The following is a 28,000-nucleotide window of genomic DNA, read 5'->3' as shown; positions in this document are numbered from 1 at the left end:
ACACACTGACTGCATACACACATGACCTACAGCCGACCATTCATTCATCATACTTCTCGCGATAATATCGTAGGCTCCTATCCTATCTGCGGTTACGTCAAAGACATGGCCGAGAACGCCAAGTAGTGCCGCGCTGTTGACACAGCGTTTGGTCAGTGTTCTTCGGTTGACCGCCGTGGCGGGAGGCTCCTTGGCTGTTTAGGTGTAAGAGGATAGCATAGGTATAGCGCGGTTTGATATTGCACTGTCCATGGTCTTGGGCTTAATCAGGTAAGCGGCTTTCAAAAGGAACCGGGGCTGACGTATAGGTAAGCGTAACATCGTCAAAGTTGTAGAAAAAAAAACGATAGTCAAGGTATCCAAAATAAACGAAGGATTATGCATGCACCAAGGCATAACTGAAGTAAAAATCACAGCATATATTCAATCTTTCCGAAGAGGAAATGTTTTAAATATAAAAAGTTTTCTATATACCTAAGAAATAGGTACCTAAGAACGAACACAGGCACATGCATACATAATAGATACACGTTTGGCCGCATCTATCCATATACACGCATATTCATATGTACAAAGTGTATTTAGGCGTAAAGAAAACATGAGCAGTGTATATTCTGTTCCAACGACTCCCATGCCTACATATACCAGGCTGCTGGATATATCGAGCTGCTCGCCACGATGGACGTGGACGCCATTTTGGAGCGGATCGGCGGCTGGGGTCGCTACCAGAAGGTGTTGTACGTGCTGGCCGCCCTGCCTTCCATCGTCGGCGGCATGGTCACCTTGGCCTACTCGTGGACGGCCTTCTTCATGGAGCACAGGTGATGGCACGGTTGACATAACGCAGCCGACAGATAGGGCCCTGCGGTCACTCTGTGTATTTCATTTACATATATGCTCTGTAAAGTTCTGGTCATACTCCACACCTTTCAGTGAGATTAATTTGCTCACCAAAGCACAGTGTGTGCCGCTAACGAGATAGTAGTTAGTAGTTACGAAGGGTGCCAAAGTAATGAAATTCGATAAGAGTAAGAGTAATAAGAGTGGGAAACGGTTGTGATTCACCAGCCTAATCTTGCAAGCGTTTCGCGCTTATACATTTGAAATGCATTACTGTGAGACACATGCCGGCTCAAATATACTTATACGATCCAGTGCCTGCCTTTCAAACATATCACCCGCGCCGTGTCATGCATGATGCAGATGTCTGGTGGAAGAGTGCGAGGACCCCAGCAATGCCACCTACGACGCGCCGTTCCTGCGCTGGTCCACGCCGGCGGACGCCGACCACACGTGGAGCCGCTGTCAGAGGTACCGGCCCACTTCTGCCGGGGGCTGCACCAACACCAGCTTCTTCACCAACCAGACAGAGTCGTGCTCCCGCTGGGTGTACGACAAGTCCGTCATGGAGAGCACCGTGGTGTCCGAGGTGGGGCGTTAATGAAAAAAAAAACGATTCTCACCGCTGCAAAAACATAAATAAATCGTTGCAAGAAAGTACTGATCCAACGGGGTTGTTTCTTGCCGTTGACGTTTTTTCAGATGTGGTGCGTTTTCCGGATGTTCTTGGTCTTAGCTTTCTCAGAGCAGAAAACATCACGTCCTCTAGCTAATCAGGAATTTTATGTCTGGAAGCAGTATGCACCCTTACCACTAGCGCAGTTTATTTTAACCCTCGCCGGCACAGGGGGGGGGGGGTGATGCAACCCCCCCTAAGGTTTTTCGCGAATAACTCGCGTAAAAAGCGGCCGATCGTGACGAAACTTTCAGTACCCTTGCATTGATCAATTTTACACATACCCTGAAAATTTCATGACCCTGACCCAAATGACCTTTGACCTGTGACCTCTTTTCCGAGACCATGTTTGGCCGGAATCGCGATTCGGCATATGTCGGCTCGCATTAGCCGCGCGTTTGCAAGCTTTTCGTGGTTTCAAACGTTCAAACATGTGATTTAACCCGCGCCCCACTGGGGTCTGCGTATAACACGCCCTACTGGGGGGGGGGGGTCTTCATAGCCCCCTTCCTAACTCCGAAACTACTGGGCCGATCGTCAAAATTCAAACGGTGTCTGATAGCCCCGGAAAAACTGTCGAGCGAAACCTAATGTCATTGACCTCGAGGTCACCGATGACGTCACAGGTCAGGTCAAAGCAAAAATTATTAGCATTTTGGCTTGTTCACGTTTTGGGCTCTGGCCGCCGTCTTACAAGTCAGATCAGGCTCATTTTTGGTTCACACACTCGTGAACAGATGCTCTAGATACCCTGAGGGTACCAAACTTGTACTTTGATTTTCAGTTCAAGGTCAGGTCATCACAGGTCACCAAAATATTATATCATGCGTCGGTCACGTGACACATGTTTTATGGTCCATTTAGGCCAAAGATTTCGAATTTGATGTCGTCTGTTTCATTCGAGGTCATTCTGAGTCGAATGTAGCTTAGTTCAGGTCACTTTCAGATAAAAAAGGTCAAATTTTGAAGCTAAAATTTTTCAACAAAAAAGGTATCTATTGGATGCATTTTGAGCTCAGGAACACGATGGTGCTATTTGTATTGGCGTACGATGTCAAATACGTGCTGAAAAATTGATTTGAGAAATAAATAATTGTGAATTTTTTTTTGCAATAATGCGTATAACTTGGCCATTTTTGAATATATTTAGCTAAAACTTGCTAGAGTTAGTCATAATAATGCGTTCTATCACATATATTCCGTTTTTTTCTAAAAATCAAAAACTTTTTGAAAAAAAATGTAAAAATATAAATTTTGAATTTTATTATATTAAATTTTCGACATTTTCAAAATTTCGAAAATCCGAGATAGCAGTTTGATGGCGCAGTCTATTCAGAGTCCTCTCATGGAAAGAAATTGGATCTAGCTTAAAAACTGAGCTCTTGGGAGCGATTGCTGTGGTTCAATGTTTTGCGTCGAAATCGGTAGAACATGACGTCACTTTGACGTCATTTTCGGCCGATCTATGGTAGCTAAGACGTTCATATTTTGACACAAGGTGTCAAATTGATGCAGCCCAAGGTACTGAAAGTTTGGCGTCGATACGTCAAGCGGTTTGGAAGTTATTGCAGAAAAACGGGAGGGGGGCTATGAATAGCCCCCCCCCCCCCACCCAGTGGGGCGCGGGTTAATGTTGCTTCCATACATTAGGGTGGGTGTCAAGGTCACCTGAAGGTCAGGTCAGGTCATTGACCTTTGGTGACCTCGGGTAACCTCGGCTCACTGTTTCGAGTTTTACATGTTTTTAGGCTAGTTTTTGGAGCTGAATTCGAATTTAGCAACCATTTGAACATTTACGAAGTAGTTTTGGTGCCTTCGTAACATGTTACGAAGCTGTCAGAGGCGGTTGACACGTATTACGAATACCCGTCACAACCCCTACCGGTTGACCTGACCTGACCTGACCCGACCTGGTCTAAATGCTTAAAGACATCATCTCTGATCAAAACTAACACGATATTCGTGATCAGCACCCCGGAAAACCACATAGCAGCCACACTTTACGACTTTCTAACAGGTCCCGATTTTCCCGGTTTTCGGGTCATTGACCTGACCTGGAAGGTCACCCGATGACCTAGGACCTTAAAATTTGGTATCATCGGCTTCCTCTCGTGACGGACAACACGCTTGTTTTTTCCGCGAAGCTCTAGCTCGATCAGGGGCCAAACGCGAGGGGGGTCGTACCAACCCCCCCCCCCCCCCTTGTGCCGTCGAAGGACGCAAAATGGCCTGTGCCGGCGAGGGTTAATGATCTCAGAGTGTCATTTGCATCTTATCTACAAAACTACGTTATTGTGTTTTCAGTTTAACTTGGTCTGTGACCGTGAAACCCTGTGGCCGCTGGAAAACAGCCTTTACTTTGTCGGCGTGGCCGTTGGCTCGGTGCTGGGTGGTGCGCTCGCTGACCGGTGAGTTCTCTTTTATTCTGCATCATATCTTATCTCCTCAATGAGCCACTGTTGACCAGTGAGCATCATTGAGCTCTCAGTGAAACCAAAATCCCATCGCTTACTGCAAAGTGTTATAAGTATCGCCCACTGAACTTGTACATTACGCACATTGCACAATGTACTTGCATTACAATCTGTAGGCACATATCAGCGCAGCATGCTTAGTTGTTGAGCCGTTGCCACAACTGTCGTTGAACTTCCTGTTTCACGTCTGATAGGAAGGTATCCAGCTGAGATTGAGTACCAAAATATTGCGACATCCGTTGGATATACACTGATGGGCCATGGGGATAGATACGGACGCATTCCGGTAATGCACAGCCACACTCTGCTCATGTTCGGGTGTCCTTTGAAATCCCACGTGCCACGAAGAGCACGTGCTCTGGAGCAATTATCTCATCTGAAAGAGCCCTTTTTTCTAGGAAGATAAACGTGTCATACTGCTACTTCGGTCTCTGATAATGTACGCTATCAAAGAACAGTCAAAGCCTTATTAGCAGCGTTTCACTCAATGTCAACTCGTCAAGGGCATAGTCAAGAGGTCTTCAGCCCAAAATAACGTATTTTGAGACGCAATAACTCAAACTGCTCTTCAGTCTCTAAGTAATGCGGAATGAGTAATGTTTAGATCCACCACACCTTATATCACACGTGGCATAGAACACCTGCACTTCCTCCGTTGCCCTGCGCCCCGTCAGGTACGGACGTCGCTTCACGCTGCTGCTCTGTGTGGTTCTGACGGCCGCGGCAAGCACGGCCGGCGCCTTCTCTCCCAACTACGGCACCTTCGCCACGCTGCGCTTCTTCGTGGCCGTCTTCCAGTACCCGTTGTTTGCGGCCCCGTTTGTCCTCAGTGAGTTCTCAGCCGCAACCCACCGCCGGCCGCTTAGCATGAGTTTCAAGCGATTGGAGTCGGCAGGATACATAGGGTGATGTGACGAGCATAATATGAAACAGATGGTTTGATGGATCGACGACATTCATTGAATTCGGGCTTCTTTCAGCACGATACGTAAACAGCAATTATGTATATCACCGGATCAACTTTCCAAAAGATCTGTCAATATTCTCAATGATTCAAAGTCCTGCGTTGTATTCAATATCGTCAGTTTCATCCCTCACTCTCGCATGTGTTCAGGCACTGAGATAACGTCCGTCGAAATGAGGGCGGCCTGCGGCATCATGATGAACGCCTTCTTCGCCATCGGCGAGGCGCTGGCTGGTGTCATTCCGATCTTCGAGAAGGACTGGAGCACAATGCAGCTCATCTTCTCCATACCGATCCTCGTCTTCTGTTCCTACTGGTTGTAAGTTATTTGACTCGCCCAGAGGGAAGAAGGCATCGCCTTTAGTATTGAAATGCATTGCGTACAGGGGCGGATCCAGGAAAACTCCAAGGGGAGGGTCATGAATCGAGGTGGTGCCCCTACCTATACCCAAAATTAAAAACTCAACGGATTTCGTCCACTTCATTTTGGTGGTACCCCCATTTTCAGTTTTTTTTCTTTTTATTTTTTATTTTTAGTCAGTATCTTAACCTTCCAGGCGGTGGGGAAGGGGCATTTTTTTGCCCCCCCCCTTAGTTTTTTCAATATATCTCGAGAACCGCTGCGCCGATCGTCACCAAACTTTCAGTACCCTCCCGGGAGCAGCTAGCGCACATGGTGACAAAAATTTTTTCCAAAGGCTATCATAGGTTGGCCGCTAATGACGTCAGAGTGACGTCATTTTTGCCATTTTCGACCCAAAAAAAGGTTTCGCGGGAGGAGCTGTCAGGCCTACAGCTTTAGAGATACAGAAAAATGTTTCAGATATAAAAGGTGTGGAATCGAAAAGGGCTACAAAACTGCTATTTCGGTTTTTCGAATTTTTTGGATCTTGACCCCAAAAAATAAAAAAATAGATTTTTTGAATATAATAGCCAAAAAATCCAAAAAGGTTTTCGAATTTCGAAAAAACGGAACCTATGTGATAGTCCCTACCGCCTTCTATTCACATACCAAATTTGAGATCGATACCTCTTTTTTTGGCCAAGTTATAGCGAAAAAACTGTTCAAAATTGATGATGTCAAATTTTCAAACTCAATTTTTAGCAATTCTTGACCTCGTATCGCAAAACAAAGACCACCATTAGACTCCCCGTGACGAGCTGCATCGAATCGATACCCATTTTATGCAAAAATATCAACTTTGAAATTTGACCTTTTTTTACCTGACCTTGACCTGACCTCCACCAGCAAGTGGCCTAAACCGTACCTGATGGTCTTATAACCAACACCATTGAGTTGGAAATGAAAAACTGGCCATAAAACATGCATCGCATAACCTTAGTAAAGTTGGGCTCATGTGGTGACCCTTGGTGACCTTTGGTGACCTGACCTGTGACCTGACCTGGTATGACCAGTGACCTCTAATAGCAACATATGTACTAGACAACTGACGCCGTATCGCTGATTTTCGACAAAATGCGTTTTACTCGGTGTTATAGCGCTTTCCCTAGAAGCCCCGTGAACGGTGAAACATTTTATCTTTGACCTGACCTGTGACGTCATCGGTGACCCCGAGGTCAATGAAATTTGGTTTCCTTCGACAAATTTGACAGGGCTATCGAACGCCGTTTGAATTTTCCGGATCCGTCCAGTAGTTTCGGAGATACGGGGGGGGGGCAAAAAAATCCCCCCCCCCCCACCGCGCGGAAGGTGGCTGGTAGGCCCACCGCCTGCCGGGCTAACTCTTAGCCACAACCACATTTACCAATTGTAAGCAAGTATATATGAATGTGCTATGTGTATATATGTTGTGGACGCTGAGTAGTGAGTACTTACCAGGAACGTTATCAGGTAAGCAAATCGTTGTCAGTCCGACGAACTTGACCCTGGCGTCTAAAGGGTCTGTCCTTGACACTTCAGGCTTGTCAGGGGCACCAAAGTCCTTCCAGGGACACCGCAAACCTGTCAGGGGCACCTATGGCCTTGTAGGGGCGCCACAGGCCCGCCAGGGGCACCACAGGCCTGCCAGGAAGCAGGGGCACCACAGGTCTAGCAAGTATACACGACAGGCCTGTCAGGGGCACAACGGGCCTGTTGGGCCCATGAGCACCTCTAGGGGCAGGGGCACTACAGTCCTTCCAGGGGCACCGCAGGCCTGTGAGGGGCACCAGCGGCCTAGCAGGGGCACCAGTCAACACAGGCCTGCCAGGGGCACCACAGACCTGCCAGGGGCACCAGAGGCCTGCCAGGAGCACCACCGACCTCGCAGGGGTAACTTGGGCCTGTCAGGGCCCAGGGGCACCACGGGGTTGTCGAGAGGCACTTCAGGCTTTTCAGGGGCACCATAGTCCTCTCCGGGCGCAGGGGTAGCAGGGGCACCAGAGGCCTGCCAGGGGCACTACAGGCCTAGCAAGGGCACCACTGGTCTATCAGGGGCACCACGAGCCTGTCATAGCCAGGCATCTCAGGCTTGTCAAGGCCCAGGGGCACCACAGGTCTGTGAGGGGCACCAGCGACCTAGCAGGGGCACCAGTCAACACAGGTCTGCCAGGGGCGCCACAGACCTGCCAGGGGCACAACAGACCTGCCAGGGGCACCAGAGGTCTGCCAGGGGCACCACCGGCCTCGCAGGGACACATTGGGCCTGTCAGGGGCACCACGGGCCTGCCGAGGGGCACTTCAGACTTTTCAGGGGCACCAGTCCTCTCCGGGCGCAGGGGTACCAGCGGCCTAGCAAGGGCACCAGAGACCTGCCAAGGGCACCACAGGCCTAACAAGGGCACCACGGGCCTGTCAGGGGCACCTCAGGCTTGTCAGGGCCCAGGGACACCACAGTCCTTCCAAGGGCACCGCAAGCCTGTCAGGGACACCAGAGGCCTGCCAGGGGCACCACAGGCCTAGCAAGGGCACCACTGGCCTGTCAGGGGCACCTCAGGCTTGTCAGGGCCCAGGGGCACCACAGTCCTTCCAGGGGCATTACAAGCCTGTCAGGGGCACCAGAGGCCTAGCAAGGGCACCACAGGCCTGCCATGGACACCACATACCTGCCAGGGGCACCACCGGCCTTGCAGGGGCGCCTCAGGCCTGTCAGGGGCACCACGTGCCTGCCGGGGACACTTCAGGCTTGTCAGGGGCGTTACAGTCCTGTCAGGGCCCAGGGGCACCAGGCCCGTGGTGTCCCTGCTAGGCCTGTGGTGCCCCTGGCGGTCCTGTGGTGCCCCTGTCAGGACTGTGATACCCCTGATAGGCCGGTGGTGCCCCTGGCAGGTCTTTGGGCCCCCGGGCCTCAAGGGGGGGCCATGACCCATGTGACCCCCCCCCCCCTTGGATCCGCCACTGATTGCGTATTTGCCATGGCCTATAATGCGTGAGAGGTATGATGTTTCTTGGGTAGGTAAAAAAGAGTGATTGAGCTACTTGTAGTACAAAACTATAAAAAGTACTTACCGTCAGTCATTTGCGATTTGATATGAAAGGTGCCGGGCACGATGTGGCCAACGTCATATCTGTATCCCACCTGTAACATTATTTCACCTGCTTGTTTTTGAGGCTCAATTTTTGAAGCATGGTGTGACTCAGATGCTACAACTATCCATTTGCTTGTAGTCGTATAAAAACAGACAACTCGAGTGGTACGTTCGGAAGCACGTTCGGAAGCATGCATAACTGAAAGAGCGGACTTGCGGTGGGTGATATGCAAAATGATGTAGCTTAGAAATAGAGATATCAGTTTAAGACTACAATATCTACCTTTCATGTTTTCAGCTTTTTCCCAGAGTCCCCTCGATGGCTTTTGACGGTCAGCCAGCCACAGAAGGCTGAAGACGTTCTGAGGAACATCGCCAAGTGGAATAAAACCGATTTCCCGGAGGATCTTGTAGCACAGGTAATTCAAAATGAAAGGTAAGTGATTTATATCCCAATTCATCGTGAACTTATTTGTGATGCCAGTGAACATGACAAGGTAGTCAGTAACCCCGCACCCCGTAGGGGGAGGGGGGCCGAAACGGCCCCCTCTTCTTTTCCGTCGATATCTCCTAAACGGCTAGAGATATCGGCACTAAACTTTCAGGATCCCTCCGGGCATCAATTGTACACATTGTGATCAAAAATTTTTTCCAGAAGCTATGATATGTTGGCCACAAATGACGTCAGAATGACGTCATGTTCTGCCATTTTCGACCGAAAAACGACCTTCGCGAGAAGAGCTGTCAGGCCTACAGCTTTGGAGATACAAAAAAAAAAATGATTAGAACATAAAAGGTGTAGAATTGACAGGGCTACAAACTGCTATCTCGGAGTTTTAGAATTTTTGAGTTTTGATCCCCCAAAATCAAAAAAGCAATTGTTTGGATATATTTGCCAAAAAATCCAAACGGTTTTTTGAGTTTCGAAAAAACCCGGAATATATGTGATAGTACCTACCGTCTTCTATCTACATACCAAATTTCAGATCAATATCTTGTTTTTTGGCCAAGTTATAGCGAAAAAACTGTTCAAAAATGATGACGTCAAATTTTCGAACTCAATTTGTGGCAATTCTAGACCACGTAGAGCAAAACAAAGACCACTATTAGACTCCCCGTGACGAGCTGCATCGAATCGATACCCATTATATGCAAAAATAACAACTTTGAAATTTGACCTAATTTGACCTTCACCAAAACGTGACCTAAAACTTAAAAGCTGGCCCCAAAGGCTGCCTGATCCACATAATCGCATTTGTCATGTAAAATGGACCATAAAACATGTATCACACGATACTTTCAAATTGTGACCCCCAGGTGACCCCCAGTGACCTGACCTCTGTGACCTGACCTGGTATCAGTGACCTCAGATAGCGAAGTATGTGTTTGACGAACAATGTACCATCGATGGTTTTCAATAACGTACCAATTTACTCGAGTTCACAACACATTTCTTGAAATGCCTGTGAACGGTGAAAATCCGACATTTGACCTGACCTGTGACGTCATCGGTTTGACCTAGGTCAATGAAATTTGGTCACAAGGTAGTTCTTCGGTGGGGCTATCGAACGCCGTTTGAATTTTGAAAATCGGCCGGTAAATTTCCGAGATCTTAGGGGGGGCCGAAACGCCCCCCCCCCCCCTACGGGTGGTAGGGTCCGCCGATAGCCCTGGGGCGCGGGTTAACCCGAGGATGACTGGGCTGACTATTGACTATTCAGTATTCAGATTGGCTATGAGGATGACTATTCCGTAACGCGACTACTGGGATGGGGGCCTTTACAGAGCCCCCTCCTTGTTTTGCATTGGTGTTACATCGCTTTTATTCAAACTTCTCTTATACGGACAAGTTGAAAATCATCAGCATAATAATGCATGCACCATATTGTATTCAGTCGATGTACATATTATTGATCTAATCACCGCCAACAAAAAGTGCAAGGAATTAGGAATATGTATTGCTTAGCAAACTTTTCTCTCAAGGTAAATTAGCATAGATCCAATGGAGGCTTGCAGAAAGCCCATTGCAGTCAATCATATTTGACACCATAAATAACTTTAAGCAAGCTACATTTCATTGTTTGAACTGCGCAGATCGCTTACGAAAGCGTTTGCTAGCGGCTTCCAATTTGTTATGTCCGTACGTGCAGCCCGCTGATGAATTTGATTAGCAGAGCAGTTAGCTTTGGCGTTATCAAAAACCAAGATAAACACGCAAGCGTTTACTAGGACAAAACAATTATTGTGTTAATCAGTTACTTGCATTGCAGTCTACTAATTTTTGTGTTGTTACATGCCCTGTTGCCATCGCACAAATAGTAGCGGCGTAACACCTTCAAGGGGGGGGGGGAGGGGGCACTGCCGACTTTTGGTCCCATTCTTTCCATGCAACGCCCATAGGGCTAATGTTAAAATGCCAAAATCAAAGGGGACACGGTGCCCCGGTGCCCTCCCCGTTCCGCCGTCTATGCGCACAAATGCTTATTCCAGGTGAGGCGTTGGGCCTGTGAGCTGCCGTATAAGGTGTCGGCCACGACAGTTCTATAGGTGTCACCCGTGCCAGTGAGGGCAAGTGTCATCAGTGCCAGCAAAGGCAGAGTAGACACTAGACAGGTCAGTGTCAGCCCTGATACGGGGGAGATGCTGCGTAGGGTCTCAGCTTTATCCCGGCAGTTGCTGGGGTATTTCGCCACACACCGTTTGCTGAGGGGGGGGGGGCGTTAAACGCCCCCAGCCGATATCTCGAGAACCAATAGGCGCAGCGAAACGCACGAGGCGGCAAACGAAAGAACGCAACGAGACGCTTCAGATGAGTACTTTTAAGTTGAATTTTGAGGTCATAGGTCGGGTCAAGGTCAGGTCAAACACCTGAAATCGGGCTTTCAGTAGCATGGACTTCAGGACTTCGCAATGGGCGCTTCTCGTCATAAACTCTGTCAAAACGGTGCACAATCCATCATATAAGGCCTACAAGAGTGTAAGCTCCATGTAGGGGTCAGTCAAGCATAGGTCAGGGTCAAGGTCAGGTCAACCGGGTAGGCACACATCCCCGAAAATCAAAACTGATATTCGCAGCCTGTGACACATGTTTTATGGGTAATTTGTGGCGTAGAACGCGATGGTGACATTCATTTGATCATATGTGTACGTGTTTGGCTCAAAAAGTTCAATTAAAGAAATGCATGTATCATGGTCGTGAAGTAGTCACGAGAAATTTCCAAGATTCAGTTCAAGATTTTGGAACATGCGGAACGATAATCAATAATCGAAGATAGCCATTTGATTGTTCATGGTATTGGCAGTCTAATGACGTTTACGGCATGTCTGTATGTCTATTCTGTGATTTTATATGATTTTTTGAACATATGCCGTTTTTGGTCGAAAACTCAAAAATCATGACGTCACTAAAACCTCGATATCTCAAAAAATTTCCAACCGTTTTTTTTTTAAACTTTCTCACAATAAACTTAAAATCAATTCCTTACAGGTAGTCAAAATTTGGCGCGCCTGCGGCGCGCCGTTTTTATGCTATGGCCCGGCGAAAAAAGTGGGGGCGTTTAACGCCCCCCCCCCAGCAACTCGCGGGTTATATAGTGCCTACATCGTTGCTAGGTCCGATGCTTGGCTTCTGAACGTAAAACATCATAAGAGATCCATTTACAAACCTCCAAGTTTTGGATCTGATCGCTTGTCTTTCAGGAAAGTAAGGTCGAAACCGCCACCAGTCGCCCTTCTGGTACGTCGGCTGACTTCATGAGGGTGCTGAAATCACCAGTTCTGCTCAAACGGGCCTGCATCCTCTCCGTGCAATGGTAATTACTCGTAATGGTAATTTTCAGTCACTGGACGATGTAATTCTGGGCAGCAATCCAAATCCGGCAGACGGCAGCGCCCAAAGGAATAGGTAATCCGATTCCTTTGTGTCTACCAGGAAAGCTGATATCGTGCAGGGCTGACAGCTCAAACAATGTCGAAGGGATAGTTGGTGCGTGTTCGACAACGACATTGTGTACCATGATGCTTCGGTGCATTTACTCGAAAAGGCACTTCCCAGCGACCTAGCGATGTTTTGTAGAATGAAGCTGTCACCACGTGCGTGTAACCATGAAGTTGTGTCACAAGAATCAACACCTCGAGTGTGGCGGGGCCTCACGACTGCACTTAGGGCAGCGGAGCCGTTGTCATGGTGCTCTGACAAACTGTGCTTTTGAGTGTTGCTGGACATTCACAATAGATGATGTTTCTGTTGTGTCGGTTTGGATAGGGCGGTCGTGGCTATGGTGTACTACGGAGTGGGTCTGGTGTCCACCGACCTGGCTGGCGACGTCTACCTCAACTTCATCCTGACCATGCTCATTGAAATACCGGCCTACATAGTCTGCTCACTATTCATCAACCCGTGAGTCGATAAGTGTCCTCTGATGGCCTAAACATGCATAACTTCAGTCATCAATTATCTCATACATCAGCGTAGCTGTGGAAATCTTGACAATTAATTTTTATAGATGCTTTAGTTTTCATATTATTTTGATAGGTACCGTTCTTGCCTTGCTAAACCACAGCCGACATTCACCCGTCGTGCTAAAACCCCGGCGACATTCCGACCCGACAAACTACCCGTCTCGCCGCCAGTCTCGGTCGTAAGCTGATGTTTGTCTCCTCGTTTGCGCTAAGCGGCCTGGGGACAATCGGCGCCGGCCTCATATCGAGCAACGGTGAGTGGGCCCCGTGCCCGGGCCTGTGCAGGTCGGTGACAGGACTTCTTGGTGCTAGGTAGGGTGTCCTGTCTCTGTAGGAACGCTCATATTTAGTCACATTTGTAAATGGTTTAGGCCCATTTCCATTCAAAAATCCACCCTATGTATGATCTGAGGATCATGGTTCCCCACCGGTTCATGTCGGCAGAGTTGGAGTGGCTGACCACCACACTGGCTCTGCTGGGCAAGTTCGGCGCCTCGGGAGCCTTCTCGCTGGCCTACGTGTACACGGCGGAGCTGTACCCCGACTCCCTGCGCGCGCTCGGGGTGGGCGTGGCCTCGGCGACGGGCCGGGTCGGCTCCATCCTGGCTCCCTTCATCGCCGACCTGGTAAGTTTACAGTGAATTTATAAATAATGATAACCATGGAGGACATTTAATTGAATATTTTATACATGGTGATAACTGAAACACTTAGGAGCAGGAATCAACCACGCCAAGGTTTGTGGCATGAAAACGTGCAACTAAATTAATAAGATGATACCATCATTGCTAGTGAAAAACGCGCTTAATTTGGGCTGAATTTTTGGCTGACATACAACTTCGTGCTTTGATACCATCAATGCTTAAATGAAACCCGCGCTTTATTTGGACGGAATTTTTTGCTGTTATGTAACTTCGTGCTTTTAAAGTTTCTATATTACTGTCTGATAATCGTGAGCGAGCTCATCGATGTAAGTCAACAGGTAATATGGAGCGGAAAAGTCGCATATGTATGGGCGAGATTGCTGATAGCGGCTTTAGGCACTCACACCATTTGGCCGTGTTTTTTTCCGTTTTTGCAGGGTCAGGGCGACACCACCCTTCCTCTGTGTATATTTGGCGTAGCCGGTCTGGTGGCCGCTGCACTGACCATGCTGCTGCCGGAGACCAGTGGTCAGGACCTGCCGACCAGTATCGACGAGGCCATCCAGTTCGGAAGGTGAGTGACAGCCTGAATACGTCAGAGCCCGGACGCTCACAGTGAGTGGTGTATAATGCGCGAAAGCGGCTGCACAACTGCATCCGGTGTTCATTTCTCATTATTCTTGATATGCCGTTAGAGCCAGAGATATCTAACATTTTGATTTGCGAAAACATTCATTTAATCATGCATCCATATCTTACGATATTCCTTTCGAGAACACCACGCATTCAGCAATCCGCAATTGAAAAGTGTTACCCATCCGAATCACTCTAACCCATATCCACATGTGTGACCCATGTGATGTGCATCGCAGGGGCCAGCCGCTGCTGCCAGTCCCGTGCCTGGTGGCCCGTCGGCAGAGAAAACGGGAACAGCTCAGAGGGTTCGACGGACCCCAGATACAGCTGCCAGACACGGAAGGATACGCCCACGACCAAGGACATTCAAAGACAGTCTGACACATGGCCCAAGTGACAAATTTGGTATTCAGTGTCTTGCATTCATTAATCACGAACCTTGTTTGTGACGTCTTCATCCAGTGACGGTCGAGCCCTTGTCTTTGTCTAGGCCAGGAACAATCGTGTTGTTAGGTCTATTGCGGTTCTCGCTGAGGCATCGCTGGCTCAATAAGGACGTTGTCTGCAAATGAGTCGTTTGCAGCACGCCTCGTGCCGCCCTAGAGGTCCCAGTGGTGACAAATTGCACCACAATTATTCCCGCCTTCGTCACGTCGCGCCTGAATACAGGAGCGAAGCAATTACTATGACAGCGTGCCGCGGAGTGTCCACATTGTTCGGCCGGCCGGCCGTGTTTGGACTGCCCGGCGAACCAATTACTGGGAGACACCGCTCGATGTTTGCGTCACGGTGAGCATCACGCCACCGGGACCGCGCCCCTTCACAGGCCGCCCCCAGTGCGACCGGCCGCCCACACTGGGTCAATGTGCGCCTCTCAGAACTGCACCCTGGGCGCCCGGTCCAGTGCGCCGGTCCTGCCAGCGGGCGCCGTCCAATGGCTGCTCACGAGGCCCCAGCCACCGTGACCGGTCACAAACTGCCGGTCTTTGTCGCCACGGCCGGCTGCCGGCGGCTCTACAGCTCCCTACGCCGTCCGACCTGGTCATATAGACATACCAAACGCGCCGCCCGACACTCTCAATGAGCCCGTTACGAGCTGGCACACACAGGCGGAAACAGTGGACTGCGGAAACAGTGGACCTGTTGAGCGCTTCCATACAGGCGGCTGTGCGAAAGGCGACTGCGTGCTCGCTGGGTCGTCCTCCAAAGGTGGTTGTCACACACCGCATACAAGAGTCGACAGCACTGAACTCTAGCGTCACAAAAGCGCAACTATATAATCTGTCGAACATAGATGTGTACACGTCCTACAGTGTCGAGCATCTTATTACAGTAATGCAATACTTGTTAATTTCAATAATCATTTTAGATTTGGTAATACTGCAACCCCATGCAGCTAGACCGTCTGTCATGAAAAAAAAACAGACATGGTCTTCCTGTCACGGGAATGATACAAATCTTCATAGCAATACTAGCTGAAAGTCAAGGGTTTTTTAGAGGATGGCATTATTTCTAGTGTAAAGAAATGCTGATTCATTTTAAATATGATGGCCTTCCCAAGATATATAATGTTTTTGATGCATTAATTTGAATAGTTTTCAAATATATCAACCACAGGTCTTCATCAGTGAAAAAAAGGATAAAAATTATATCAAAGTTAAGTGTAGAAATAAAGGACATTCGCCAATTTGTTGATTTACACTGATAAAAAAAAAAAACAGTTGAAAATATTTAACTTCATGGGTAACGATAAAATATTAATAATTCATATTTCAGAGAGTAGGCTCATCGTTTATGAAGCAGCATCCGCCTGAAATACTAACCATTCCAGCTTCATATATGGCCTAAGCTTCATAACCACGCCACATTTTATGTCCTTGCTGTTGAGTCGACACCATGGCAGTAACACTACTGTTCGAAATCAGGCTGACAATGTGCCTATATGGTACCATGTCGGACACCTGTTTCGTGTTGAATGTAGATCTCAATTTGACAGGTATTTGCAGATACGAACATTAGGTACACTCCTTAATTGCACCATTGTTGTACGGATGCTCCTGCAAATGGGTCCAGTACTGCCCCTACGTGCAAGAACGAGATGTTTAAGCCTTATTTTATATAGATTTGTGACAACAAGCCGACTATAGGTAAACAACATTTTTCAGATTCATAATTGCATGCTAAAATGCTGATGAAATTTATTATCTAAACTTGGATAGTACAAACTTCACCGAATAAAGAACGAACTCTTTAGAGGTGGCAGTTTACACGAATATAACTGTGTGCAGTAACAGCACGAGGCATGCATGCCTGCTCTAAGCACCTGATTGGTGCTGATTAAACGCACGATGGGTTGGCATGTATAGACAGCGATACACAACATCATGTCAATGGCAGAATATTATTCTGACATTTCATAAATACATTTCTGATACAATCAAAAAATTAATGGCATATGAAAGTACACTGATGCTTCTCTTAATGCCTAAAACTGGATTTAAATATGTAGAATGAATCATGAGGGTAGTAGTACTGGTGAAACAATTTACCATGAGCACACACGGTTATCTTTCAATCATGGAATAATCATATGTACAGCACATTACAATTGAGATCCATTTAACCCTATTAGTGGCAGGCTCCTGGCTACCCCATATTAGTGGCAGGGGGGGGGGGCTGTTTACGACCCCCCTTGATATCTCGAGATCTAACGGGCCAATTTTCAAAATTCAAACGGCATTCGATTTGGCTCAACGAGATCTACATTTCTAAAAAAAAAAACTTAAAAAATGTCAATAGGGGGGTAGAGGGGGGTAAAAAAGGGCAAATTGCAGATACATTTTAGACTGTTTATCACGGCCAGGTTTCTGAACCAATCTTAACGCAACTTTTGCCGATCGATAGAGAATGAACCAGGAATTCACATGGATCCTAAAAATATGCATTTTCAAAAATTATAGGCGGATACAGATCATTGAGATTGGGGGTACACAAAAAGTATAGTAAATAAGGTTTTTGTTGGTACTGTTTCTAAAAAGGGTGGCAATGGTCTTGTTATGTTACAATTTTCTTATGAGAGAACGACTAAAATTGTATTGGTCATGCATAGGCGGTGTCAGGGCACCTATGTTGGGAGGTAAAAAATAACCCCCCTTTTTGGACGCCTGGATCCGCCTATTATAGCAAAAACGTGTCAAAAGAGGATGCACAATAACTTTGTATATGTATGTTATCACATGATACCTTTCATTCACTGTTCGTAAAACTGGTGCAGCATCGTGATCTTCGCCCAAATGACTCGCTTCACGAATAGGACCCCCCAATTCCCAGTGCTCTGGAGCCGCCCCTGGTAAAGTTATGAACTTGAAATTTTCAGGGAATGTGCCCAATTTAGTTTTAGGAAAAGTCAGAAAATTTCAGCATCGTAGCTTCAGCGGTTTCGGAGATATTCCCGAAAAACCTGAGGGGTGGATAAAAACAACCCCCCCTGCCACTAATAGGGTTAAAGGCAAGCCACTAAAGCCATATTACATAGTATCACGAATCAGCATGACAAGCAGGCAGCTGAAAATACGATAGAGCCTTCATACTGTCCTTGTGTTTCCAAATACTTGGCATAGCCAGTCGCTCTCACTGCTCACTGTGTTCCCTTTTCGAGGCGGCGTAGTAGCTCCAGAAGATGATGGTAAATATGATGAAGAAGACGGCCAGCACCCAGCGACTGATCTCGTCCATGTACGATGGCTCCTGGAGGTCCTCCCACAGACTCCGAGCCGACTGGCGCGCCTCCCGCTTCGACGTCTGCGGACACACGAGACAGGAGACTGAGGGAGCGGGATAACACAGAGACACGAGACTGAGGGAGCGGGATAACACAGAGACAGGAGACTGAGGGAGCGGGATAACACAGAGACAGGAGACTCAGGGAGCGGGATAACACAGAGACACGAGACTGAGGGAGCGAGATAACACAGAGACACGAGACTGAGGGAGCGGGATAACATGAAAACACGAGACTGAGGGAGCTTTATAATAGCCGTTTTCAGTGGATATCCGGCGAGTGCACCTAATTTGACCAAATCTGCACTTAGTCTCTTTACAGCAAATATCTTTATTTTATGAATTTATTTCAGTGTTTTAATCGATGATACTCTCTGATAATATGACAAAGCAGGCATATACCTAAGCAATAAGTGAAACCTTAGCTGATAGCTACTAAGAAACACACTGAACCTAATCTGACCAGCTCTGCACCTAATCTGCACCAAATGTGCACCAAATGTGTACCAGATGGCCGTCGTGAAAACGGCTACACTGAACCTAATTTGACCAGTTCTGCACCTAATCTGCACCAAATGTGCACCAAATGTGTACCAGATGGCCGTCGTGAAAACGGCTAATATGTATAGCACCATTGGACTGAGGAAGCGCAGAAACACAGACACGAGAGTGAGAGAGCGGTGTAGCACAGAGACACGAGAGTGAGAGAGCGCAACCACAGAGGCGCGAATCTGAAGGAGTGCAGTAACACATAGGCTCGAGACTGAGGGTGCGAGAAAAAACACAGACACTAAACTGAAGAAGCGCAAAACACAGAGACAGAGACTGCGGGAGCGTTCACCAGTTTACGGATGCAGGCACGTTGATCGCCGCTACGAATACAAAATATGAATAGTTAAACATTCCATTTACCTAAAAACCATCCTACACATACACATTATAGGTTTATATAATTAAATTTGTTATTTAATTTTAAAACGTGTTTGTAAAACGCAAATGCTCATGTCAAGACACTTTTCTATATGACGAAACTAATTGGTTTTGTCCTGCTACTGTACGATGAACACAACACACACACAATATATTCCATGGAAATAATATAAAATTAATACTATTCCGCTCAACATGCTTCTGATTAGTATCATAATATGTACAGACCTTTGGGCTGTTTTGACGAGGGCCATGTTTACATGCTCTGAAATATTACCGCCCATCGTGTACTGCACATGACATCGCCCCAGGGTCGGCTCATTACCACATGCATTGATGGTCCTAAAGGTGGTGGCATTAAAGGTTTACAAAGGCAGTATGATAGCCTCCCTCAGGCCACACATGGCAAAGACACATTTTTAAATTAGCAAGACATTTCTGTAGAAAAATGAGCGGTGAATTCGTCGCCGTGTGGAGGCGGCATCGAATAAAACTCAACATCCAGACAACTGTTTTAGTGTTTCGATGAGATGTCTAATTAAAACTAAGAAAAATGCATAACCATTATAGACCTCTAATGTGGGTCATCACTCATCGCACCCAAATACAAACGACATTACGCTACTCATGTGCAAACAAGGATCGTCGTGAGGCCACACTCAGGTTGATAGCAGACCGTAAATGAAAGTCACAGCTTCCGAAACGTTCAAATTTTCAGATAACGTATTTTTTTACAACTCTTGGGTGTTGTAGCTATGAGAACTGCTTCACTCCTCCGAAAGACATGTTCCAGCAATATATAGCCACTTTGATTTGAAAAGTCAAATTGAAGACAACAGTGGAGGTTATGACCTATTCCCATTGAATCAAGTTACAAATTATAAGCTGAACTAGAACGCTAGAAAAAAAAAATATTGAAAGGGAAGGTGTTGTTGCATTTGTTTCGCTTAACATAGCTATCTTACACTTTGATGAAGGACGGGGCCGGAAATAAATATCAAAATGCCGAATCCTTGCTTACCGCCATAACAGCACCTAGATACAAAGAAGCAGAAACCCCATGGCAGCTTATGCATATTTAAATGGCTCGTGAAAGTCCAATCATTCCTTACAAACCATAAAGAACCATAAAACGGTTATGTTCCTATGACAGCTCTGCTTGCAATGCACACTTCGGACAAACGAGCCATTGCAGTATACTGCAGTCCGGGTCTGGTCATTTGGGAGATAATGGTGCCTTACAAGCGCGCACAACCCATGGTAATGGCCCTGCACCACTGGGAATTGGCGGTGTGCTGTCCTAGACTTGGTAACTACCAACATACATACCAGGACGGTATGCATGAGAGGGTTGTAAACACCAGACAACATCATCAAACTCTTACGTAAAGCCAACCGGAGCTGATGTATCGATCGATCGATATAATATTCTACTCGTCAGTGCCTTGTGAAAGGCATTAACCGGACCGTTGACGCCTATGTCCCTCCAACTTCTCAACAGCGGCAGCTAAGTCCCAAGTGGTAGCATTGTCATGCGTGCTACTGCTAACTGCATTTGAGTGAGCCATGGCTAGCAGTAGTACGTGCGTGGAAGCGCTTGAGCATGCATGCTCGCTTGTCATGACTTGTCTGCATTTGGTGACGACAAAGGAGCAACCGTGGCCTCGTGTGCGTGTGAAATGGGAAATATCGTCGGAAATGGCCCTAGTTTTGTGACAGAGAACGAAACTGCTACACTGAAATTACAAATTCAAGGTGACAAGTCGGATGGTAACTGTAACGACAGAAATAGGAAAGGCTAACCTTTGACAGCAGGCTCGCGGCGGTACAGCTCGCAACAGTACATACCTCCTAATGACCATTGACCTTGAACCCAGAGTCGGTGGCGACCCTGACCAGTGACCAGTGTGGCCAAATTGGTGATGTTGCGGGGGAAGTCACCCCCAATGAAAAGTATGACATCCTCAGAAATTTTAAAATTACATTATCACAACGTTTTTGTTGTGAAAGCATACCTAGTGTAGGAATAAAGACTAAAAATATTCCAATGTACGATTCGCACCGTCATACTCGTACTGTCGCGCTTGCTGTTTTTTTTTTTTTTACATCTTTGATGACAATATTTGATTTTTTTTTTTTTACTTTCCACCAGAGCTTGTCGTCAGGTATAGTTTTTCCACATAACTTGTAAAAACTGCACCTAAAATGACACTGAAGACAAGTTTTTTTGAAAATAGTGACATCCTCATACGACTTTTTTTACATCCTCCCCCTAACGCTAAACCAATTTGGCCACACTGCGGCAGTGACCCTGTCCTGTCCCTTGAATCTGACCTTTGGTTTGACGGGGCTGGGTCGCACCAGCTTTGTGCCGTCCGTGGCCGGGAAGGGCTGCACCTGGCCCCACTTGGCCTCGCCCTCCTCGCGGCGGCGCTGCAGCCACAGCAGCACAGAGTACTCGAGGATGATGAGGAAGTCGAACAGCAGACACGCCACGTACCACACGTCGCTGGCACGCAGGTACGAGACGCCCATCGTCTTCCTGGAGACGGGAGACAGACAGCGGCGTTAGCAGAGTGTGACGCCCTGCCAACTAAGTGCAGTGTCCCATGCCCTCATTCGCGCAACTCGCTATTATGCACGGAAATCGATTGGCAAGGGTCCGAGGTTAATGCACGGTTCATGTAAATATCCGCTTGGGCGGTGTGGCGTCCTGTTCAAATGCGGCGCCACGGCTAATGGGGCACGCAACGAACCTGCCGTGCTGGAGGTCATCAGATAGCCGGGCCGCTGTTCCAGTGCCCACTTCAGCGGCATTCGCCATGAACAAAGCCCCGTGCGAACAGCGCCACATGACCACAATGCGGCGCCGATGTCAACGCTCGTCAATACGGCGTGAAGTCCGTCCGCCACCCACACACATCCTGCCAACCTAAGTCTGACATCGACGCTAAGTCTGACACAACCCACGCCCATACTGAACAAAAGTCTAGTCTGTTTCACTCACAGACCTAACAAGAAGCCTGTCCGCTGCATTTATGGGCTAGACGATAAGTTTGTCCGTTTCACTCACGGACTGGACATGGAGTCAATCCGCTTGACTAACAGACTGGACAATAGTCCGTTTGACTTACAGACTGGACGTGAAGAGGGTCAGCATGGCGAGCATGGATGTGATGCAGAGCACCATCCGCCCCGGGATGATGTCGGGCGGCAGCAGCATGCTCAGCCACGAGGTGGCCACCAGCAGGATGCACGGCACGAAGATGTGCCACACGAACAGGCTCTTGCGGCGCTGCATCGTCACGTTCACCACAACGTTCGAGTAGCAGAACTCTGCCGGAAGCCAGGGAGCAACGGTACAGTGAGGCGGGTGTGTCTCAGATGTCAAACGAGTAATACACAAAACTAAGCACAAAGCTTTAGGACACCGAAATGCATACGGATTTCATGCCTTTGCATTTAATTACACTGTTCTTTCTTTGTACTGCATGTAGTGCATAACGTTCCGTTAGGCTATACTCATGTTCCCATTTTATGTATTAAACCCTCTGTCCTCCAACCGTCATCCCCCCGCTTCCCAATGTTTTCCTTTCTTACGCTGGCCGCCAGCTGAGGAGCAGCCCAGCTCGGGACCGGAGCGCGCTACAGATATGTAGTACGTCTGGAGCTCCATAGTATCCTTAGAGAACAGCATTGTATGCGGGGGAGACCACCTGTACTCCATGTATTCATGTTCACTACCGTCTGAAACAGTAGGTATAGGTCAAAATTGGTAAGCCTTGTTAGCCAGCGTCTAGCATTTCGTTTTAATCTAAGAGAAAAACGGTGCTTCGGAAAATAAGATCCCTCGCCTCTTGTGGCTAACTTGCCTCCCATCCCTTGCGAATGGTTCAACATGTTCATCCTGGAATCATTGCAATGATTTTTTTCTTGATACGCTTCGTCATTATGGCATCAGCGGTGAAAGTCTCACGGAGTTCGCTAGCATTACCATTGCATCTTAGCTTCCAGTACATCACAGGTTTCTTAGTCATGACTAATCAGAAATAATAAGCAGTCCAACGGCACAAAAAAAAGTTTTACCTAACGTATCACGAGATAGGACGAACATAGCGGTAGATGCACTTACAGCTTCCAAATTTCAGCGAGCAGTGTTGTGTGTCGAACGGATAGGTAGAGAAGTCCATATGGCAGGCCACTGACAATCGGGCGCTGAAAGGTCGCTCAGGTCAAATGCAAAGCAGACCGTTAAAAAAAATTATGTAATTATAACGTTTGATTATAATAACACGCTGACACGCTAAATTATATAGTTCATGTCATTTGCACTAGCCAGCCTGAATGAATATAAAACATTATACCCTACATAACGTTTGGTATATATGGGTTTTCTGTTATCTATGGCACATCTATGGCGCTTGTTATCATAGGTATCATTTGCAAGTAGCGAAATAAACAACATCTTTCTAATCGAACTTGCAGCTACCTAGAGCGAAGCCAAGGGTAATATCGCGACCAGCGTATAGTGTACTTTCAGTGAAACACCAAGCAAACATACTTAATCGTCGATGTCACCCACTTAATAAAGTTGATAGCATTGACAATACACGGGCCACAGCACGTAATGTAAGCGGTCAATAACTTATCGTGTCCATCTTTATAGTTTTTCAGCCTTCCTCAGCATCTTCACTTGGACCCCATGCCAATAAAGAGGATATTTCTCCTCGAAATTTGAACCTGCTATCCTAACAACTTTATCCCTCCCATTATTTGTTCATACTTTTATTTTTCATTCGTCCTTTTTCATCCTTTAACCAAATTCTTTTCAGGCGTTATCTGTATTGTGCATATCTGTTTATATATCTATATGTTATGCATGTTGATCCCGTTATATGTTATCTTCTTTTCACCTAGACGATATCTACGAGCTCTTCCCCTATTTTATCCTCTCTCCCTTGTCGCCGGTGCCAGTAGCGGCGGAACACCTTCAATTAAGGGGGGGGGGGGCACTGCCGACTTTTGGTCCCATTCTTTCCATGCAACGCCCATAGGGCTAATGTTGAAATGCCAAAATCTAAGGGGGGCTCGGTGCCCAGGTGCCCTCCCCGTTCCGCCGCCTATGGCCAGTGCTGCCTTCTCATTCCGCTACCTACCTAGTACATACCTACCGCAGCGAGTTTTCTAACTCCAAACTCTTCCGAATGTCTCTCATGAGTGTACAGTATTCCCCCATCCCTTGTAGTGGACTACTCACTAGATGCCGTACTGGACATAGCCCGATGTGAGCAGCCGGAGCATCCCGAGCTTCCCCAGCATCTCCAACTGCGTCATCTCCTCGAGGTTGTAGACCATGACGTCCGGCACCCAGAGCCGCTGCTGGATCAGCGTGTCCAGCTGCACGCTGGAGGCATTGGAGCCGGGCGGCAGCGGCGGCATCACCAGACGCTCGTCCCTCCAGTACAGAGACATGTACGCCTGGTACACCACGAACTGGCGGCACAAACCGGTGGGCTTAGAACAGCCGTGAGCATGATAGAATCGTATGCACAATGTACCACGCATGATTGTGGATTTTTTCTCGAATAAGTTGTATTTAAATTCTAAGAAACATGCTTACGTGTGATTGACTAGGAAGAGAGCGCATCGTGAAGCTTGAAGTTCGTTTTTACTATACATAGAACCGACCACGACCATTTTCTTAAAAAGAGTACTTCAGCTATTAGGACAGCTATCTAAGTTTTTCAACTTACGCCGCGAGCTTCATCAATCTCGACGATGTTGGCCAAGCTAAAGCGAAAGTAGATGACCATCGGCTTCCCATCTGAAACGACACATGATGGTAAGTTACACTGTCGCATTCAATGAACATAGCGCTTTCACATGACAACAAAATTAAAATTATCACATGCAGCTACAAACTGCAAGAGCTGCAAAATGCCTCGAAAGAAAAATAAGCTAGACATGAAAATATGTCAAACCTATTAGTAGCAGGCTCATGTATAGTAGATACCCTACGAGTAACGGGGTGGCGCGTGATCCACTGCACCTCACCCCCTCACCCCTCCCCGCAGATCTCAAGTACCTACTACTGGTCCAATTTATAAAATAGAAACGCCAGTCGCAGCGCCAAGGAAGTCGAAGGACATGGAAGTCATTTGGCAATAGGTAGTTAACGCTTACAACAATAACTCGTATTTTGATGTTAAAAGTGATACCCATTGCACGTTGCAAAATGTAAGATTTCCTTGTCTTTGTAGTCAAACGAATATATTTAAATGCATTTCATAATTTATCAACATGTTTCGAGTAAGAATGGGCAGATAATGCCACGAAACTAAAATAATGGAGCCTTCTTAGTTGACGCTTTACCTACATAAGAGGACATGTGACTTTTCCAGTGAACATTTCGTCAAGATGCCATTACGAGAAAACATCTGCCACTTCTGCGTCAGCATAGTATCAGGCTATCAGAGGCTTGACATATCCGAAGGTTAACCCGCGCCCCGCTGGGCTATTCAGCCATACGCGCCCTGCTGGGGGGGGGGGGGGGCAGATTCTGCCCCCCCTGTCTAAATTCCGAACCAATGGTTGTAGAAAGACGGGGAAAACGGCAATCGAAAGCTCTCAACAAGGCGGATCTTAAGAGCCCAATTTTTTTTGCTTAAGTAGGTCAGAGGTCAGGTCAAGGTCAGGTCAAGGGTACAAAATGCAAGTTTCTACAGTATCGGCCCTGCACCGTAGTTGCCGAAGAATGTCAAACCTATTAGTAGCAGGCTCATGTATAGTAGATACCCTACGAGTAACGGGGTGGCGCGTGATCCACTGCACCTCACCCCCTCACCCCTCCCCGCAGATCTCAAGTACTACTGGTCCAATTTATAAAATAGAAACGCCAGTCGCAGCGCCAAGGAAGTCGAAGGACATGGAAGTCATTTGGCAATAGGTAGTTAACGCTTACAACAATAACTCGTATTTTGATGTTAAAAGTGATACCCATTGCACGTTGCAAAATGTAAGATTTCCTTGTCTTTGTAGTCAAACGAATATATTTAAATGCATTTCATAATTTATCAACATGTTTCGGGTAAGAATGGGCAGATAATGCCACGAAACTAAAATAATGGAGCCTTCTTAGTTGACGCTTTACCTACGTAAGAGGACATGTGACTTTTCCAGTGAACATTTCGTCAAGATGCCATTACGAGAAAACATCTGCCACTTCTGCGTCAGCATAGTATCAGGCTATCAGAGGCTTGACATATCCGAAGGTTAACCCGCGCCCCGCTGGGCTATTCAGCCATACGCGCCCTGCTGGGGGGGGGGGGGGGCAGATTCTGCCCCCCCTGTCTAAATTCCGAACCAATGGTCGTAGAAAGACGGGGAAAACGGCAATCGAAAGCTCTCAACAAGGCGGATCTTAAGAGCCCAATTTTTTTTTTGCTTAAGTAGGTCAGAGGTCAGGTCAAGGTCAGGTCAAGGGTACAAAATGCAAGTTTCTACAGTATCGGCCCTGCACCGTAGTTGCCGAAGAATGGACTGAGACTGATTGCCCAAAACGTGTTCTTTCTTAGACTGCCAAGACAATATTCGTTGCATACAATGTCATTCAAAGGTCAAGGTCAAGGCCAGGTCAGGTCAGGTCAGGTCACCAAAAACAAAATATAGAAAAGGGCATGTGCGACACATGTTTCATGGGCCATTTTACTCATAGAATTCAATAGGCACACTCAATAAGTGATATGGACCACCTCTGGATGAATTTCAGGTCGAGTTCAGGTCAAGGTCAGGTCAAGTGAGGTCAAATTTTGAAGTTGGTTTTTTTAAGGCCTAAAAAGGTGTCTATCTGATGCAGTTTTTCACGGCCAATCGAATGGTGCTATTTTTGTGTCCGTACGAGGTCTACAACTTCCAAAAAAAAATCATTTTTCAAAATTTTTGTGTGTCGTGACGTCATAAAATGTTTAATAACTGCCACATTTTTGAACCGATTCTTCTAAAAATTGGCATGTGGGTGCACATAGACCACTTCTCTGACATAAACCCGGTTTACATAGCATATTTGACGAGGCTCTAGCTCGTTAATTTGGCGATAATTTCGTTGCAGTGGTCTTCAAATATTTAGAGGGGATCATTTTGTAAATTGTTAAGCACCATTGGCATCTTTTGCAACATCACGGACGGAGATATAAGCTTGCAACAAACCCTATGTAAACCGGGTTATATATTCCGGTTTTTACGATACACTCAAAATTTTGGATTTTATAGTTATTTTCCAAAAAAAGTCAGTTTTTTGGAAAAATTTGGGCAAAAATCCAAAATTTTCAAAAAACCGAGATTGCCATTGGATAAACAAAGTAGAATTACGTATAACCTTTTTTGTTACGTCTTGATTCCTTTAAAAATGAAGATGTTAGCGGCGTTTGAAATTTTGCCGTTTTTGAGGCGAAAATGGCGAACATGACGTCACTAAAACGTTAATTTCTCAAAAAATTTCCGACCGATTTCGCTCAAATTTTCAGGGAACGTGTCAAATTGATGTAAGAAAAGGTACTGAAAGTTTGGCGGCGCTGCGTGCCGCCGTTTTTGAGATATTGCAAAAATTCGCGAGGGGGGGTAAAATTTACCCCCCCAGCCCCGCGCGGGTTAAGTACGGTCAAATTAGGCATATTGTATAGAAAAATATAAGTGCGTTGCCCACATGACGCGTTGAGCTTACCTGAAGGCGTTGGAAATGCAGTTTTATCGTAATCTGGTGGAAATATTTCCGATGCGTTTTTAATCCGGATGGTTGGAAATGACTTGAAGATGTCCGGCTGGGATTCGTCGCTTGCTGTTGAGCTGAATGCCATTCCACTGAAATGAAGGCACGGGGCAATGGGCCAGTTAATTCCTAGCAGTCGTTATCCATGCCCTAACCTATATTGATAATTCAGCCCAGATTGCGGCAATTTTTCTAGCACCGTGGGATTGAACAGGATGTGTTCAGGATTACGTGCTCCGGGCAGGCGAGGGATCTCATCCGGACTTGCTATCGTTTTAGTAAGAGATTCATTATAGATTTGGCTGGGTTTATCACTCAGATGAGGCCAAAATCAAACTAACAACAAGGAAATAAATCCGATCA

At 46.9% G+C, this 28,000-nt stretch overlaps 2 protein-coding genes across 2 annotated transcripts in view; one reads left to right on the top strand and one right to left on the bottom strand.

The window, feature by feature from the left end:
* The first annotated feature begins 155 nt into the window (after positions 1-155).
* On the top strand, positions 156-14,847 carry LOC122391907 (solute carrier family 22 member 5-like). The gene is made up of 13 exons (XM_043386242.1): positions 156-270; positions 649-821; positions 1,204-1,429; positions 3,821-3,924; positions 4,665-4,819; positions 5,105-5,273; positions 8,721-8,841; positions 12,122-12,234; positions 12,687-12,821; positions 13,055-13,137; positions 13,328-13,509; positions 13,965-14,101; positions 14,400-14,847. The coding sequence occupies exons 2-13, from the start codon at positions 679-681 to the stop codon at positions 14,542-14,544; spliced, it is 1,713 nt and encodes a 570-aa protein (XP_043242177.1). The 5' UTR covers positions 156-270; positions 649-678; the 3' UTR covers positions 14,545-14,847.
* A 2,946-nt stretch (positions 14,848-17,793) lies between these two features.
* Positions 17,794-28,000, bottom strand: part of LOC122391914 (gamma-aminobutyric acid receptor subunit rho-2-like) — a 29,609-nt gene continuing 19,402 nt past the window's right edge. Inside the window, exons 2-9 of the mRNA XM_043386255.1 lie at positions 27,593-27,729; positions 24,627-24,697; positions 24,131-24,366; positions 23,006-23,088; positions 22,474-22,620; positions 22,008-22,209; positions 21,208-21,415; positions 17,794-17,964 (exon numbers count right to left, since the gene is read on the bottom strand). Of these exons, the coding sequence (XP_043242190.1) occupies positions 17,794-17,964; positions 21,208-21,415; positions 22,008-22,209; positions 22,474-22,620; positions 23,006-23,088; positions 24,131-24,366; positions 24,627-24,697; positions 27,593-27,729 (1,255 nt within the window). The remainder of the gene's footprint in view (positions 17,965-21,207; positions 21,416-22,007; positions 22,210-22,473; positions 22,621-23,005; positions 23,089-24,130; positions 24,367-24,626; positions 24,698-27,592; positions 27,730-28,000) is intronic.

This window comes from Amphibalanus amphitrite, unplaced genomic scaffold (assembly GCF_019059575.1).
Source record: "Amphibalanus amphitrite isolate SeventyFive unplaced genomic scaffold, NRLGWU_Aamphi_draft 000461F_arrow, whole genome shotgun sequence".
Lineage (NCBI taxonomy): Eukaryota > Metazoa > Arthropoda > Thecostraca > Balanomorpha > Balanidae > Amphibalanus > Amphibalanus amphitrite.
The sequence above is the reverse complement of the archived record's forward strand: the minus strand, read 5'-3'. Positions and strand labels throughout refer to the sequence as shown.